The following is a 16,445-nucleotide window of genomic DNA, read 5'->3' on the forward strand; positions in this document are numbered from 1 at the left end:
GGCAAGGAAGCTTCTTGGAGTTGGAGCTGAGCTTCAGGGCACAGCAGAGGGTGGAGAGAGGGAAGGCAGAGTTACAGGCAGAAGGAACCCAGGAGCAAGACCGCAAAGGTCCAGAATACCACAGCATGGCCCGAAAGCTGTGGCTGGGCCAAAGGGTCTGGCTGAGGTAGCAGAAAGTGGACCCAGGGAGCTGTAAATGTTGTGGCCCATGGTGGGGGACTTTGAATCCAAAGCTGAGGAGCTTGGACTCTGGCCACTCTCCCTGGGGGGATTCCTCCACATGGGGGATTCCGAGTAGAAGTCAGGCAGGAGGGTGCAGGATGGAGGGTGGGGTAGGCTGGAATTGGGAGGCCAGGGAGGAGGAGGACGCTGAAGGAGAGGACACACCGCTGGGAACGGCATGTCAGGGAGGGGAGCAACAGCTACCCAGTGCAGAGGCCTGCTCACATTGCTTCTTGACTTCCAAAACTTATTTGCGCACTTCTGTTTTAAAGCTCCTTTTCTCTATATCTCTGCACCAAAATATAAAAATATAACTACACATATTTCTATATGTGTAGCTGTTTTTCTTCCTGGGAAGAAAGATGATAAAATTTGGGGGTTGTGAAGGCTTTATCCCGGGGTCCTTTCATCCCATCCTCTGTTTTCACGCAGAATTATGTATAATCCATTCCCAATAAAAGAGAATCCGGACAAGATTTGAAGAGATCCTGCGCACAGGGAGATCTGTCACCTTGAATGAGTCTTTCACCCTGGCCTGAGTCTTACCAGCAGAGTGACCACTGTCTTCAATTCTTTATACCTTCTCAAGGCCTTCTTGATTTTTTCCCTTCCTGCCACTCTTTTGCAAGTTCTCAGCCTTCGTCTTTGTTCATACTGAATCTTCCCTGAGCTTTCTCCATCTTAACTGGGAAGACTAGGTCCAGACAGTCCCCTTTCTAAGAGCTGGGTTGTCCCGGAGCGCTTCGGGTTTGTTGATAGAATCTTCCATCTATACCTTTGTTTCCCCTCCACTATCTCACAGCAATGCCAAGTGACTGGCTTGTGCTCAGGGCAACTATGAACCTAATATCATTTTCACTCTTCATGCGAAGCCTCTTGTTCCTGTGGTTAAAGAATCAAATAATACAGAAGTGCTGTGAGCAAAAGTGACTGTCTCTCTCCCCTCCCCTTCCTAGCCCACAGGCACAACCCCTTTTAGCAGTTTGTAGTTACCTGCAAGTCTCTAAATATATGCTTCGCATACTGAACTTAAAACTCTGGAACCCTTTGAGTGTTTTTTTTTAATCTCTCAAGTATTACAAACCCACTTCCAGCAAGGCCTTAAAGATCCTCACACAGCATTTTTAATAACAGCCAAAGCACAGGAAAAAGCCCGCTCTAAATTTCCTGATTGCAAATAAACCATTGAGCGCTGGACAGGAGCCACTCCTAAGTCCTGCCCAGCACGCTCAGCACCATGCTGGGTGGCTCTTCCAGGACACGCATAAAGGGCACGATAGGGCAGGGCCTGGCCAGGACCCAGGATCCCTCACTGAAGGGGAAAGAGGCTGCAGAAGGCCCCTGCTTAAGGGCACAGGGTTGCGGTTCCTCAGCCCTTGCCAATCATTGTCAAGGCCACAGGTCACTGTAGTGACTTTTCCTTCCTCCCAAGGAGGCAGCCTCCTACCCAGGGACAACACCTCTGACCTCCAAGCAGGTCCAGACGAAGGCTCATCCTAGAGTCAGTGTCCTCATCCTGGATTCAGAGCCTCTTCTGCTCATCCTGGATTCAGAGCCTCTTCTGCAGATGGGCCTTTCCACACGAAGCAGTGCAATCTGGTTCGCTATGGAGACTTCCTGGGGCTTGTGGCCAGGCGTTAAAACTAGACTACAAATATCATGTCAGGACAGCAAAAATCAGGAAGTCAGAAAGCGGCTTTCATCTGTACATGAACAGGAGTAATAGTGAACACAAAATGAAATCGAGATGTGTAACTAACCCAAAAGTAAATATTCGGAAAACTGTTATCATACAACACAGTGTTTTCCTCCTGGCTGTTAGATGTCTTCAGAGAATCCACTGTAAACTGGGCAAATCTTGAAGACTACAATGCATTTGAAGGATGCTTTGATTCTGTAAACCTAAAATAACTACTGATGGGAGACTTTAAACGTCTCATACGGAGAAGACAGAGGGCTAGAACCCACCAAGTTGCGGATCAATTCATCAGTCACCTTGCTCGGGTTTACAGGACACATCCCTCGTTCCTGGTTCTACACAATTCACGGGCACTTGGAGGCCCCTCAGGAGTGGTGTTTCATGTTATTCCCACATGGACAAGCTTTATATATATATTTTTTTTTCCAAAACGGAGTCTCACTCTGTCACCCAGGTTGTAGTACGGTGGCGTGATCTCAGCTCACTGCAACCTCCACCTTCACATGGACAAGTTTTAGCTGTTTCCTAGGACCAGCCAGGAGACCCTTCAGGTGGCTATTGCCGGTGATGAGTAAGAAACACTACGAGGTGTAATACGCTCACCAGAAAACAAGTGTGGTGCCTGTGTGAATGGTCACGTTCCTCATGGAGGCAGGGTGTTTTCTCAACTAGATAACTGGTTTGGAAATTGCTTGGAGAGGGATCCTTTATTTTGGAAGCAACTAATTTCTACTGACCCAGGCTTAGTTGTCCTTGGGATCCAGTCAGAGAGGATCTTGGAGTGGCCCTGGCTCAACAGTAGGAGATCATGGAGGTTCTTTACCCCCTGGAGGGCCTAACAGAAAACGGCAGGGAACCCCATAGCAGGCTTCAAAGGAAAACCTTCAGAAGGGTGGCTGCACAGCCTTCTGGAAATCTCATTCTTCCCTTGCCCAAAGCCACATGCAAACTACCCTTGGTAGTGAACCAGCTGGGTGTGAGCTGGGTCCAGTGGTGCCTCGCATGGCAGCATTTCATGGTGTGACTTACCTGTTCACCACAGCAAACCTCCTCTAAGTACCAGCTCACAGTTGGGATTCTTCTGCCATAAGCATGCTGCATATATCTGGGAGCACAGTGCTCCAGGCTGTTATTTTTCATTTCCTTGCGGAGAACTGCCTTTAGAAAGAATAGAGAGAGAGTTATTGGTGCACTGGGTCCAGTAGGGAGTGGAAGGAGCTGCCATGCAGAGGCAGAAACCAGAACAGGGACCCAAGTACAGTACTGGATAAATATTTCCTCCATGTCTTCTAATAAATCAAGGCAGACATCCCTGTTCAGGACTGGCAGACAACGGGTAGGGAGATTGATAAATAAATCAATTCTGTCATAGCCAAGAACCCAGCTGGGCCCACAGCCTCCTGCCTCTGAGCATCAACCTGGGGCAAGATGGTACAATATCATCTTATACCATGTTGTACCCATCACTTTTTGTGAAAGCATTGGTCCCAGAGGACCTCCACAGGCAGTGACCTTCTGCAGGCTTAGGAATGTTAGGAGGCCACCAGAGAAAAGGTGCATTCCCATGCTCAACTCAGGGATGCTATTCATTACTCCTGCCACCCTCCACAGCTGTCTCTGCCATCCTCAGCTTGCCTGCTGCCCCACCCCTCTGTTTCCCTGCCTGTGCCATTTCTTTCCCTTTTGTTACCATCCTCCCCCTTTCTTCTTAGTTCTCTTGTCTTCCTTTCTTCTTTACTCATCTCATCACAGCGGACCAGGTCCCACTGCTCTGTCCCTTTTTGTCTTCCCTGCTTTTTCTCCTCCTAGCAACCCTGCTCCTCAGTGAACCAGACTCCACACCTTTCTAGTTATCCAACAGAGTTGCCTCAGCTGTCATTGGCAAAATGGGATTCTATAGATTTTTCCTGGAATGCCCCAGCCTGTTTCTTATTCTAAAGTCCTAAAGAAATTGGCTCCTTACCCTCAGTGCCTTGGAGAAAGAGCACTGCAGAATTGCACTGTGGGAGCCACACATGTGAGACCCAGCAGGGATGGACGGTTACTGCTGAGGACAAGCCCTGTGGGCTCCTCAGGTGGATGCTGCAGCAGCACCTCATTAGGGATGGGTAGCATTCTCTTCCGGAATCTTCTTGACCCTGGGCCTGAGCACAGGACTACTCCATACATGTGGGACTTCTGAAAAGATACAATTAATGTCTCAAGTCGGCCTAGACCTTGGGGATTCCAAAACTAGGGATCCTTACTGAATACTGGAATACTGGTCCTCAGAGATGCCCTCCGAGCTGAAGAAACATGCCTCCTTTGGGAAAGAGCAGAGGAGGCTCAGTTAAAGAGGGGTCTTTCCTTTTGCCTTCCTGAGGACTCACATCTCCATCTGCCTGGTCTGTGAACATTAGGGACAGGGGCGTGGGATAAATGAGACGGGCCCTCAGGGTAAGCAGGAGCCACAGCAAGGGTTGGCCTGGTGGTCTACGTTGGTCTATGGGGCAAGAACTGCCCGAATGCCCCTCTGGGGCACCCAGCCCCATACAGCTGAGGGTTCCTAGCCTGAGATGGAAGCTGTTTTCCACCCAACTGGTCTTTCTGTCTTATACGTGTGGCGAGATGCATGGATCTGTTTTTATCAAATACACAATTAAAAAGTCACACTATTAGGAAACTCTGCGGTGTGAACATATGGGCTTCTCCCAAGACTTAGAATTTTTCAGAGCCACTCAGAGTGGGTGGGGGTCACGGCTCCCCAGCGCATGGAAGCAAAGAGCTGGGGAGAAGAAACGAACACCCCCACTTCCCACCTAAAAGAGCAGCCACGAAGGTTTGGGGATTCTGGAGCGGAGAGCCCTGCGTTTCTCAGCCCCCTTTTTGGAACGCGCAGTCCCAGGCTTGGAAAATGGCACTTTGCTGCGTGTTGGCAAGAAATCCTGCAGCTGAAACACTTCTCTCCAAATGTCGAGCATCTTTATTTATCCAAAGCTCTCCACAGTGTTTGTTTAAAGGGGAGCGCTGGAGAGTAAACTAAATCTTACAATGAGCATATGGATGGCTATAATTGCTGAGGTTTGTTTTTTTTCATATTTGCTAACTCGCTATATATAAAATTGTGTTTCTATTTTATAGATTTCACACCCTGAAGACTGCTAATTTTTGCATGCATATGATTTTCACATGAATGGATGAAAATACTAAAATCTCTTCCCCCCGGAATTGTCTAATTGCCCCGACCCTCCTCTAACAGCAACTAGTGGGTGGGGGTGGTGGAGACTCCTGCCACTCTCTGTGGCACCCCACTTCCCCGGAAGCTCAGTCGGCCTCCGTCTGCTCACGAATTGGCACGGTTGTCTTCCAAACCCATCGATGCCGGAACATCGGTCAGGAAGAACATGGTCAGCTCTCTGGTGCTTTCCATAGCGTTCCTTTTTGCCGGCCTTCTGAGATTTTTAAATAACGGAAGCAACATCTGCCTCTGAATTAGCTGACAATGGGAAACACACATTGCAGAGATTATCTTAATGTATAGCGAATCAAGGAAAACAAAACTTTGGTTTAACCATTGGTTTCAGCTTCCTATCCCGCCAAGCCACCAACTTCGTTTCACTTCTCTTTCTTCTCTCTCTGGCCCCGTGTGCTCCCTTGGTGGAGACATGAAGGAGCAGGCAAATGGCCTGCAGGGGGACCCTGGGATGCTTTGCCCACTTGACAAGTAGAAGAGCTAAGGCCCTCAGCATGGAACAGGTTCCCAGGCTCACAGAGGAAGGTGGTGGCAACACGGAGACTTCTCGGTCACCTGGAACACACTCCGCTGTGGACACCCCCTCTGGGACTTTTTTTCTGCCTCTCCCCTTAGGATTTTGCAATTCTTTTCAAACCAGTGTCACAAAACTTTAAAAAAAAAAAAAAAAAAAAAAAGGATTACACAACTCTTAGCTGTCAGAGTTTCCTTCTACTTCGTGTACTTCTTTCTCTTTTTCTTTGCTCAGTAGACACGTATGAGGCAGAAGGCCAGGGCTGGATGCTGTGGGAGATTCAGAGAGATAGGGAAGCATCATCACTGTCCACAAGGCACTTCCAGGTAGTTGAGGACATTTAAAGTCGCCACCGGATGAGGCCTGCGGAGGTGCTGACAGTGAGGGCTCCAGCAGGTGAGAGGAGGTGGCTCCCAGAGGCTGCCTCCTGCTCACGAGAGGCGACACTGGAATCTGGGGAGATAGAGGGGTTCCAGGTGGTAGAGGGGAGATTGTGGTGAGAATGTGCACAGCACTGTCGGGCAGTGGGAGTCCAGCCCCTACTGCCTGCAGAGTAGGTGTCTCAGCCCTTGGTTCTAGAGGCCCTTGAGGCTGAGTGTGTTGACAGTCACCTGCAGTTGCTGTGGCAGGTGGCAGAGCCCCGGCTCTGAAGTCAGAGAGGGTCTTGTCCCAGCTTTGTGTTAGTTGGCTAACTTTGATGTGTGACTTCGCCTCTCTGAACCCCACTTGGGCTTGCTGGGCAGATTAAGGAGCCCACACACCTAAAGCCCCCCTCATGGTCTCACACTAAGAGGTGTGTGCTGGGCCCTGGCTTTCCTCTCCCACTCTAGATGCATGCCAGGCCCTGCTCTAGGCAGAGGGGGCAGAGCCAAGTTCTGCTCCAATGAGGTGAGCGCTCAGTGGGGTCAGGGGAGGGGGACAGTAGAAAGTGAATACAAATATCAAATATGACAGCTGTGGGCGAAGGCTATGAAGAAAAATAAAGCAGGAGAAAGGGATAGTGTGGGGGCATGGCTCATACGAGGAACAAAGTCCTTTCTAAGGAGACGATAGAGCCAGAAATGTGAAGGCAGGGAGAGCCATGGAAACCACTCTAGGGAACAGCGGTGCAAAGGCCCTGAGGTAGGAGGGGGCCTGGGGCGGAGCAGAGGAAGGAGAGAGCTGCATGAGGGCACAGAAATAACAAGGGCTTGGATCGTGCGGGGCCTTGCGGGCCAGGGCAGGAGTTTGGCTGTTACTTTGATGGGAGGCCGCTGGAGGGTTCTGAGCAGAGGAGGCACAGACTGTGACATGACCAGCTATTTTTAGTCTCCGTTTTGTTCCAGGTTCCCAAGTTCATGGTGGACTGTGTTTAACAGACCTTAGAGGTTGGTTGAGCCTGAGTGGAGCCCCTTCCATGCCAGCGCTGACAGTCCCCAAGTCCTCCCAGGGAGGTACACCAAACCTTTCTCCTGCAGGTGGAACCAGGTGGCACCCTGCTTATCTCCTCCTTGTCACCAACATAACCCTTTATCCCCTGCAGAATTCCAGCTTCCCGTGACTGAACCTGACATCAACAACAGGCTGGAGTCGTTGTGCCTCAGTATGACCGAACACGCCCTGGGAGGTGAGTGTGTTCTTCCTGCATGTCCCCATGTCCCTGTTACCATGTGCCTGGGAGGACTGGCCATCTGCTGTCTATACCGTGGCAGGAGCTCAGGAGAATGGGGGGAGGACAAGGAGGGGTAGGCAGGGGACAGGGAGAAAGAGTGGCCTTAGGGTACTATTGGACCATTTTCCAGCAGCACCATGCCACCTGGCCAGTGCCCTGTTCCTCTTCCTTTTCTGGGAGGTGAGTCAGGGACCTGGAGATCAAAGCTGTCCTTCTGTCCCCAGAAGCTCCACCTCCCAGCGCACATGGGAATCACACCACAGCAGTTGTCCCATACAAGTGCCAGGCCTGGAGGAGTCAGGAACATGAGACATGGCTTTTAGTGGGAATATCCCGCACAACACTGGATGCTTCCCTTCTCTGCACTAGATCCCCCAGCCTGGTCCAAGCATAGCCCAGCTTGCCTCAGAAATAGAATTTTTGAAAAACAGAAAACCCAGCTTGTTTGTGTATCTCCCGGTTGCAAACAACTTTCTTGACACCTGGAGCCCAAAGCAGGCTGAGGTGTCCTTTCCTGTGTGACAGGGACAGGTTGAGTTAGAGGCGCTTGCACATCCACTGCCCAAGCCCGGAATGGGGGCTGTGCTGTGCAGGGCTGTGGCCCCACAAGCAGCTCACAGAAGCATCTGTGCTCCCCCGTGTGTTTGGCTGGAAGCCATGCTTGGTCACAGCAGCCCTGGGAGGCCTTCAGCTCCCTCCTGGTACTAAGCGGGCACCTTTCTCTGTGCCTGGATATTTACGATGCTTGGCAGGCAGAGGAGAGAAGAGATGTCTGCCATTTCCTGCCAGCTTCCTGGGAGGCTCTGTGCCACAGAGACACAGAGAGGCCTCCCATGAGCCTTTCCAATAGCCCTATCCAGTCTACACTTGCTCTTAGCCAAAAGGCCGAGAAGCAATAGCCCTATCCAGTCTAGACACACTTACCCACCCCAAGAAGGTCTGTCTGCACACCTAGAGCCAAGACGTGCACCACCTGGCAGTGGTGCGGAAAAGACTGCCATCCTCTGCCGCTTCAGAGAGCCTTGTCCTCCAGACCTAAGGTTGTTAGATTTTTAGTCTCTGCAAACACAATCTTATCCTGAAACCAAATATGAAATAGATCAATGCTCTGCATGGAACAGAGTGGTGCGCCGGGACCACACCCACCTGACCTTAGCATCAGGGCGAGCTGAAGGCCTTCCAAGGGCATCACAGAGCTTCACCAAACAGATGGTGGGAAGACACAGCCCCTTCTGTGACTTCCCCCAGAGCTCTATAAAGAGCCTCATTTGTGAGCCACTGCTCTCTGCCTTGGCCATTCAGATCTCAGGAACATCACTGGGCCATCCCTGGTACCTCTGGCAGGAGGTGCTGCCAGCTTATCTTTACCTCATAGAGGAGACTGGGTCAGCAGCCCCCTAATGAGAAATGGGAGACAACTCAAATGTCCACCAAAGGATGAATATGGCTCAACAAAATGTGGTGTATCCAAACAGTGAAAGAGCATTCAGACTTTAAAAAGCAAAGAAGTACCAACCTATGCGATGCAGTGGATGAATCTTGACATTATGCTGAGTGAAACAAGCCAGGCACAAAGGACCACAGAGCGTATGATTCCATTTATGTGAAATGTCCAGGACAGACTAATCTACTGGGACAGAAAGTAGATGAGTGGTTGCCAGGGGCTGAAGGGAGGAGGATGAAAATATTCTGGAATTAGATAGTGGTGAGGGTTGCACAGCTTTGCAAATATACTAAAAACCACTGAATTGTATACTTTCGAAGGGTGAAATTTATGATATGCAAATATCTCAATTAAAAGTAGTAATGACAGTCTCCCTGGGGCCAGAGTTAGGATGGCAGCTGGTGAGTGAGTCCCCTGAGCTGACACCTGCCAGAGCTCTGACACGGGGAGGGAAGCCCCTGTGCTCCCCTGCTCAACAGTGGCCAGCTGGGTGGGGGACTGACTCAGTCTTTCACTGCTTTTGACCGAAGAAAAAGGAGAACTGACCTTTTCCCCCAGGGCTTGATACATCTCAGACAACTGGCATTTTGGAGGCTCATATCAAACTGCTAAGTACTAACATTATCATCATTAGCAGCAAGAATACCAAATGCTCTTTATTAAAGGAAGGTTTTCATTGAAAAGACTTCATTTTTTTCAGTCTGTTCTATTTTTACAGAAAACCTCTCTGAACCGATGGGTTTTTTGCTAATGTTTTCATCTTGTTAATCTCCTAAGCCTTTTTATTGCTGTGTTTTTTCCCAATAATCCCCTCTGGTGGGAAGCCTCGTAAGCAGTTTCCTGAGCAGAGAATGCAAATTAAGTTCAGGGTGGCCTAGTTGGGCACAGTGGCAGTGTGCCCTCCCAATATGACAGAGCTTCTCTGCTGGCCAACCCCTTCCAGGTGCCAGGAAAGATGGCCTTGCTGGAGACAGTATGCTAATGAATTAAGTCCTTTTATGGGAAGAGGAACGGGCAGGGAGAGGAAAGCACAGTAAAAGAGGTTCCTATGCTTGCGACTCAGGGATGGAGGAAGAGAGGCTCACATCTGTTGGCCTCTAGGATTGGTGATCTGACACCACTGACACACTCAGGGACCATTGCTTCCTTTCTTTAAAATCTCCCCTAAAATCATACAGAACTTACATACAAGTGCACTGGGTCTGTTTGGACTATTTCTTACAACAGCATGTGAACCTACAGTTATCTCAAAAGTTTCAACTGAAGAAGTGCTTCTCCTCCAAGGCCCCACTGGCAGAGTTGCCAGCCTGGCTCCACCCACAAGGAAGCCAGGAACCCCCTGTGGTGGCCTCAGCATGCCTCTCTGTCACTTGGGTCCTCCAGCTTTCCCTGGAACACACTGCCGCTCCCTTCTCACACCCGAGTTCTGCCAAGCAAATAGAGATGCTGCGTCTGGTGGACCAGTTCTGTAATATTGGGGCCTGGACTGGGACATCAGCAAAGCCAGGGAGGCGCCCCACAGCCCTGTCTCACCCACATTTAGTGGTCACTGAACGCAGTTATTCCTACCACCTGTGATGGCTAATCCATGCCTCTCTCTGCTCACTGGAAAAAACCCTTGTCAGTTCTGGCACAGACTGTTATAGGGGCCTCTTAACTGGTCCACCTGCCACCAGCCTTATCCTTCCTCAGGTTATCTGATGCAGCTGCCAGAGAAACCATTCTAAAATTAAATCTCATTAATCTACTGCTTATAATTCCCCAACTACCTACCTCTAAGCTCTGGTTCATGGTATGCAAGACCCTATGGTCTGCTCCTGGGGACCGTTCTAGAACCCATGTGTAAGCAGACAGCCAAAAAGGGGCCGGGCAGGCCTCACACCTCTGATGGGCATATCCCCTGCCTTCTCTGTAGCCTGGGTTATCCACTTCTCCAAAATGTAGATGTGGCAGATTCTGGGTGGCCTCAACACTCTCCCACCTCCACAAGACTGTTCAGTTCTAAGTGCTCACAATACCTACCTCAGACATCTCTGCCTTTGATCAGATTCTCGAGACAGAGAATCTGGATTTGTTTGCATCAGATGTGTCCATCCCTCTGGTCTGCTCAGCTGTGGACAGGGTCACAGCCACCTTGTCCCCAGTGTCTCATCAGGGACGTGGGGTAAGAAGGAGAGGCTGCCAAAGAAAGGGATGTGAGCTAGACAGGTCCACTTGCGTGTCTGTTGCATCCCCTGCCTGGTTCTTCCAACCCATCTCCTCTACTCCATTCCCCATCCTTCATCCTAAACCTCCAACGCACCGTCAGCTCCACCACCAGATGACCTATCATCCCGCCTATGTGTGCACCACACGCCATCCCCACCCTCCTCCTCCTCTTCCTGCCAGCACCAGCTACAAAAGTCACTTTGTGTCTCTCTGAAACTGTCCTTGACTTCTCAGGCCAACCATCATTCCTTCCTCCATGTTCCTGCTCTCTTGGTACATACTCCATTATAGCAATGATCACATATAGCATTATTGTCTGTCTACATGTCTGTGTCTACCCTCAAATATAAGTACTTGGGAGGTGAAGATTAGATATTTTCATCTTGGTTCTCAGGTTCAATATGGCTCCTGGCAAAAATAGCTATTCCCCAGATATCGTGTGGGTAGGTATATAAATGCGTGAACACATGAACATAGGAGCCCTTCTCTGCCCTCAGAGGCTGGGAGGCCCACCATGCATGGCGTTGGCATAGGTGGGCACGAACAGGATTGTTTTGCTCACCTGTGCCCATTGTTTGCTGCTTTCTCTCCCAGATGGGGTTGACCGGACCTCCACCATCTAGAAGCCGAAGATGAGAGTGACCGCGCTGGCCGTGAAATCGACTGCTGCGGGTCCAGTGTCAGCCATATTCAGGGTTGCACAGAATCCTCCAAGATACTTTGCAGCCTTTTTTTCCTCTGGTCCCTCTCCCGTTTTGATTTTGTGAGAGCGTAGCTCATCCTCGTAAACATATCAGTAGACCTGGGGTTGGTTATTTTGTCATTTGTTTCTGTCATGGGATGGTTTGGTGTGTGGGGTGGGGAGGGGTCTCTAGGGAATTATGAGACTGGGAGGGGGGTGGAGGGAATGCAGGTAGCTCTCTGGATGGAAAGGGGCAGGGGAAAGAGTACTACCATGAAAGAGATAGGAGACACACAAGAGGACGGCAGAAGCCCTGGCCCTGGGGAGGCTTCTCGGAAGGCCTGGCTTCACAGGCAGGCCACAGAAGGATATCGCAGGCACGTGCACCCAAAGCAAGATAGTGGCTTGCCTTTTATATCCAATCCAATCCTGATTGGATGTCCCTGAGGCCCCTGCTGGAAACAGCCATAGGAGAGGGCCCATGGCAACGGGGGAAAGGAAGAAATTCCCTGCAACAAAACTTCAGCTAAACTTTGATTTGTGTATTGTTTACATAATAACTTTAAAGGGTACATAATGTGTAAAGAGCTTGGATAGAACCTCTCTTCATACTATGGTTTTTGTAAAGGATCTGTTGTTGTTATGGATTCATTTTTTCCCTCTATTTTTATAAGAGCAGCAGAGTTGTCTTTTTAAAACGGCTGCTGAGCTCTGCTTCTTGGGAAGATGGATGCAGTCACGTAGGCCTGAGCTGTCCGTCTTTCACCGTTAGGCGGGAGGAGCGTGTGGGCGGACTTGAAGGACATGGACGTGGCCGGAATGAGCACAGCATTGGGTGAGCGCACAAGGATGAGGACATCATGTGATCAGTTATGGGTTTGCTCGCAGGGCACCCAGAGATTCTCAAAGAATCCTGCAGCCTCTTTCTGTGCTGGATTTGCTTGTCACGGAGAGGCCTCCCTCCCTTTCCGCCCCACCCATGGGGCATTATCCTGTCACTCCCAGCCTTGCTCCACACACACACAGGTGGGTACAAGTTCCACTGGAGGAGAAAAGGCGAGGACTTTTTCCCCTTGTGAGAGGTTTGATACCCAGAAAATGAGCTCAAAACCTTTACGTTAGGGTTGCTTGTAGGAACTCGAGCCTGGAGGCTGCATCTACTTCTCCCGTCACTGCTGAGGGAGAGGAGGGGAGAAAGGCCCAGCAACAGTGTACAGAGGGTCAGTCAGCAAGTCCAGAGAGTGCATGCAGGGAGATGTTTGGCCCACATGGCACAGCCCCGCCATCTCCAGTGGGCGATGAAAGATGTAGGAAAGGTTGATTTCACGATGGAAATGACAGCGCTATCCGCACAGTGTGAATTAGGGATTTGCTGTGTTGGTTGATTTCCTCCCCTCCCACGCAGAGGGGAGGAAAAAGACACTCGTTACTTGGTGGGAGATTGAGAAACTGTGGTACCTACCACAAAGTAATAGCTCTGTTTATGAAGGGCAAGAAAGGCTACATTTCAGAATTTGACGCAGTGGAGGGTATTAGAGGAAATCAAAGAGGAGTTGTGTGGAAAATCAGGTTGTGTAAATGAAGGTATGAATGCTCAGCCAGAGTCAAGATCAGGGAGATGGTACAAGGCCTGTTTGTTACATGGATGAGTCGGGTGCCTTTTGTGTGTGTGTGAAGTCAGAGTTGAAATTTAGAAGATCAGACTATGGAAATCACTGCCCTTTTTTTTTTTTTTTTTTTAAAGCTAATGAACTACATACAGACCTAAAAGGCCTTAATGAAATCTGAACAATTTTCTTTTACTTTCAAGATCAAAAACATACACCCAACCCAGCCTTGGATGCCGCCACCAGGTTTTTGTAGTCCTTTTGAGTCTAAGAAGGTGAGAACAACGTAACCATAGAAAGCCTTTCGTGAGCAGAGAAGGCTTGAATCCACAATTTCATTCATAAAATTAAAAAAAAAAGGTTCAGACCTCTCCTTGGGTGACTAGGTTCTAAAGATGCAAATCCATGTGCAGAAAGAGATGGCATTTTTTAGTTGATTATTTTTAACCAAGTGCCATTAACATTCATCCCCCACATCCCTTTTCTAAACAAGCTTAGTGTTACTTGGGGAATGTGTTGGGATGGATGATCACATGTAAGGCAGGAAGAATAGGTCAAAGGTTGAAGGCCAAATGTAAGACCAGAGGGTTTGCGAATGTGGGTTTGTAGGATACTGAGAAAGTGAATAAAGAGGAGAAAAAACCATGGTATTACACATCTTGCTGAGAAAGGAAAGCATTCGGATCTGCTGCAAAAACACATATATCCATAAAGACTCATGTTATTCAGAAAACAGATTGTGAACACAATCACATTCGCATGAATCCTTTAAAAGGAAGAAGACCTTAAAGTATTTGCAAATCTGAATTTCTATTTATTCCTTCACTGAATATAGAAACAATGGTTATCTGATTATTAGAGATATTATTTTGGATATGTTACTTATTAACTTGCTATGGCTGGTAACCATGATAAAGTCTGTTATTAATAACAACATAATTCTTTTTTTAAAGAAGAAAAGCTTATTTTTCATTGACAGTGTATAGATTTATCTACTTAGTTGTGTTTTGCTATTACTGTTTTAATTTTTTTTTTTTAAGTTGAGTGTTTGATAAATTTTAAGACCCTGTCCCCACCTTGTTTTGAGTCCTGTGTTGATTACAGGTATACAGCTCAATTTAAAAATCCTAAAGCAAAAGAATTTTATTTATAAAAGAATCAAACAGTTGCATGCATAAGGCTGTGAAGTCAGATATTTAGTAATAAAAGCAGCAGTGCCTTTTTTTGTATTTGCCCATTGACCCCCACCAAATGCAACTGTTTTATATGAAGAAAATAGTAACAATTTTAAAATCTCAGAGTAAAATCTATTTCACTACGTTTCTCCCCCTTGTTCTGATTTAAGCAGTGTGTACTTGGCATCTCTACATTGTCCTAGGGACAGTGGTGTTCTACAATATTGTTATCATGTATGATGTTTTATTGGTGCTTTTTATTCATAGTGGCTTCTTACCAGAAACAGTAGGAAGAAACACATGAACTGTGTACAAGACATGAAACATTGCTGCTGATATGTTGTTTTTTCACATGCTTTTGAGTTTTCATTTTTTAAACGAGAGCCAGCAAGCAAAATAGACGTGGCTGGGTCTGCCTGTCCGGGCGGCTCTTTGCACCAAGCTCTCAAATCCTGTGTATTGAGGGTTCCTTTTTGGTACTCAGGATTGGAGCTACAGCTGGGCCCCCGTCTCCCATTCGTTTGAAGAGACACTGAGGGAAACAAGGGTTTCTTTTGAGGTGTCCTTGGCTGCCTTTTACGGGATGGGAGCCTTCTCCGGGTCTTTTGTTCTTCTGCACCTCTTGTAGCTACTGCCGGTGCAAGGTTGTAGATGTGTATTCCCCAGGAGCCTGGGCTGGGGGGCTGAGCTGGGCTGAATGCAAAAGCATGCAACCAGAAGGTGGGCAAGCGGAGGAAAAGCAGGCCTGGTCTCATTGGTCCCCTGGAGATGTCTGTAGCAGTCAGCTCCAGCTTGGGCCTGGGAAAGCAGCCTGACCAAGGCGCTCGGGCGTGCCTGTTACAGGAAGAACCTGCAGAAGGATAATTTGCACATGGAGCTGTGATAACACTAATGTTGATTTTTCTTTTTTTTTTACAAGTCATCAGAGATGTTTGCAAAGTGAGTTTTATTTTTTTGTAATTCCTTTATCTTTACTTAAAGGTGAATGTGTATTCCTCTGGGAGGAATAGGAAGAAAACAGGAATGTTAATAATGTCGAACAGAAAACTTCCTCCCTTATTAATATATAATCCTCATGTATTTATGCCTAATGTAAGCTGACTTTTAAAAAGCTTTCTTTTGTTGCATGCCCTGTGCAGGCATCTGTATTGTACATGCATGCCTTTCGTCCTGTTTTCCTGTATAAAGTTAGTGAACAAAGAAATATTTTTGCCTAGTTCATGTTGCCAAGCAATGCATATTTTTTAAATTTGTCATATATGGAAAGAGCATGTTTGTTACATGTAAAAGCTTTACTGATATACAGATATACTAATGTTTGAAGATGCTGTTCTTTGCAAGTGTACAGTTTTCAAATGTTGTTACCAGTGAAACACCCTTGTGGTTTAAACTTGCTACAATGTATTTATTATTCATTTCCTCCCATGTAACTAAGAATCATGGCTATATTTCATATCAACGTTATATTGAAAGTGAAGGGAAATGATTAATACAAGGTTTTGTAACACTGGTGTGTCTTTTTCTTTTTTTCAACATACATGATTGAATAGAAAATAAGAACTGAGGCCTGGTGCGGTGGCTTATACCTGTAATCCCAACATTTTGGGAGGCCAAAGCAGGTTGGTCACTTGAGGTCTAGAGTTCGAGACCAGCTTGGCCAACATGGTGAAACCCTGTCTCTACTAAAAATAAAAAAATAAAAAAATAAAAAAATTAGCCAGACATGGTGGTGCATGCCTGTAATCCCAGCTACTTGGGAGGCTGAGGCAGGAGAATCACTTGAACCCAGAAGGCAGAGGTTGCAGTGAGCCAAGAGCGCACCACTGTACTCCAGCCTGGGCAACAGGGAAATTCTGTCTCCAAAAAAAAAAAAAAAAAAAAAAAGACAAGGAGAAGAAAAGAAGAACTGAGTCAAATACCCCCTCAAGGAAAAACCAGAATGGGATCTCTGTTAACTATTCCCACCTGGCCATTCCGCACCTGCCACATCTTCAGCTATGAGCTGCTTTTT

General features: G+C 47.9%; 1 protein-coding gene across 9 annotated transcripts in view; it reads left to right on the top strand.

The window, feature by feature from the left end:
• The window catches only part of SAMD4A (sterile alpha motif domain containing 4A), a 224,610-nt gene extending 208,669 nt beyond the window's left edge, over positions 1-15,941 (top strand). For 6 of the 9 annotated variants that reach the window (XM_054449791.2, XM_054449794.2, XM_063651606.1 and 3 more), the window contains 3 exons: positions 6,993-7,100; positions 7,190-7,273; positions 11,565-15,941. In XM_054449791.2, coding sequence (XP_054305766.1) covers positions 6,993-7,100; positions 7,190-7,273; positions 11,565-11,593 — 221 coding nt within the window. In that variant the 3' untranslated portion in view covers positions 11,594-15,941. The remainder of the gene's footprint in view (positions 1-6,992; positions 7,101-7,189; positions 7,274-11,564) is intronic. The other 3 variants (XM_054449792.2, XM_054449795.2, XM_063651607.1) reach the window with 1 other exon arrangement.
• Positions 15,942-16,445: the final 504 nt, after the last annotated feature.

This window comes from Pongo pygmaeus, chromosome 15, assembly GCF_028885625.2.
Source record: "Pongo pygmaeus isolate AG05252 chromosome 15, NHGRI_mPonPyg2-v2.0_pri, whole genome shotgun sequence".
Lineage (NCBI taxonomy): Eukaryota > Metazoa > Chordata > Mammalia > Primates > Hominidae > Pongo > Pongo pygmaeus.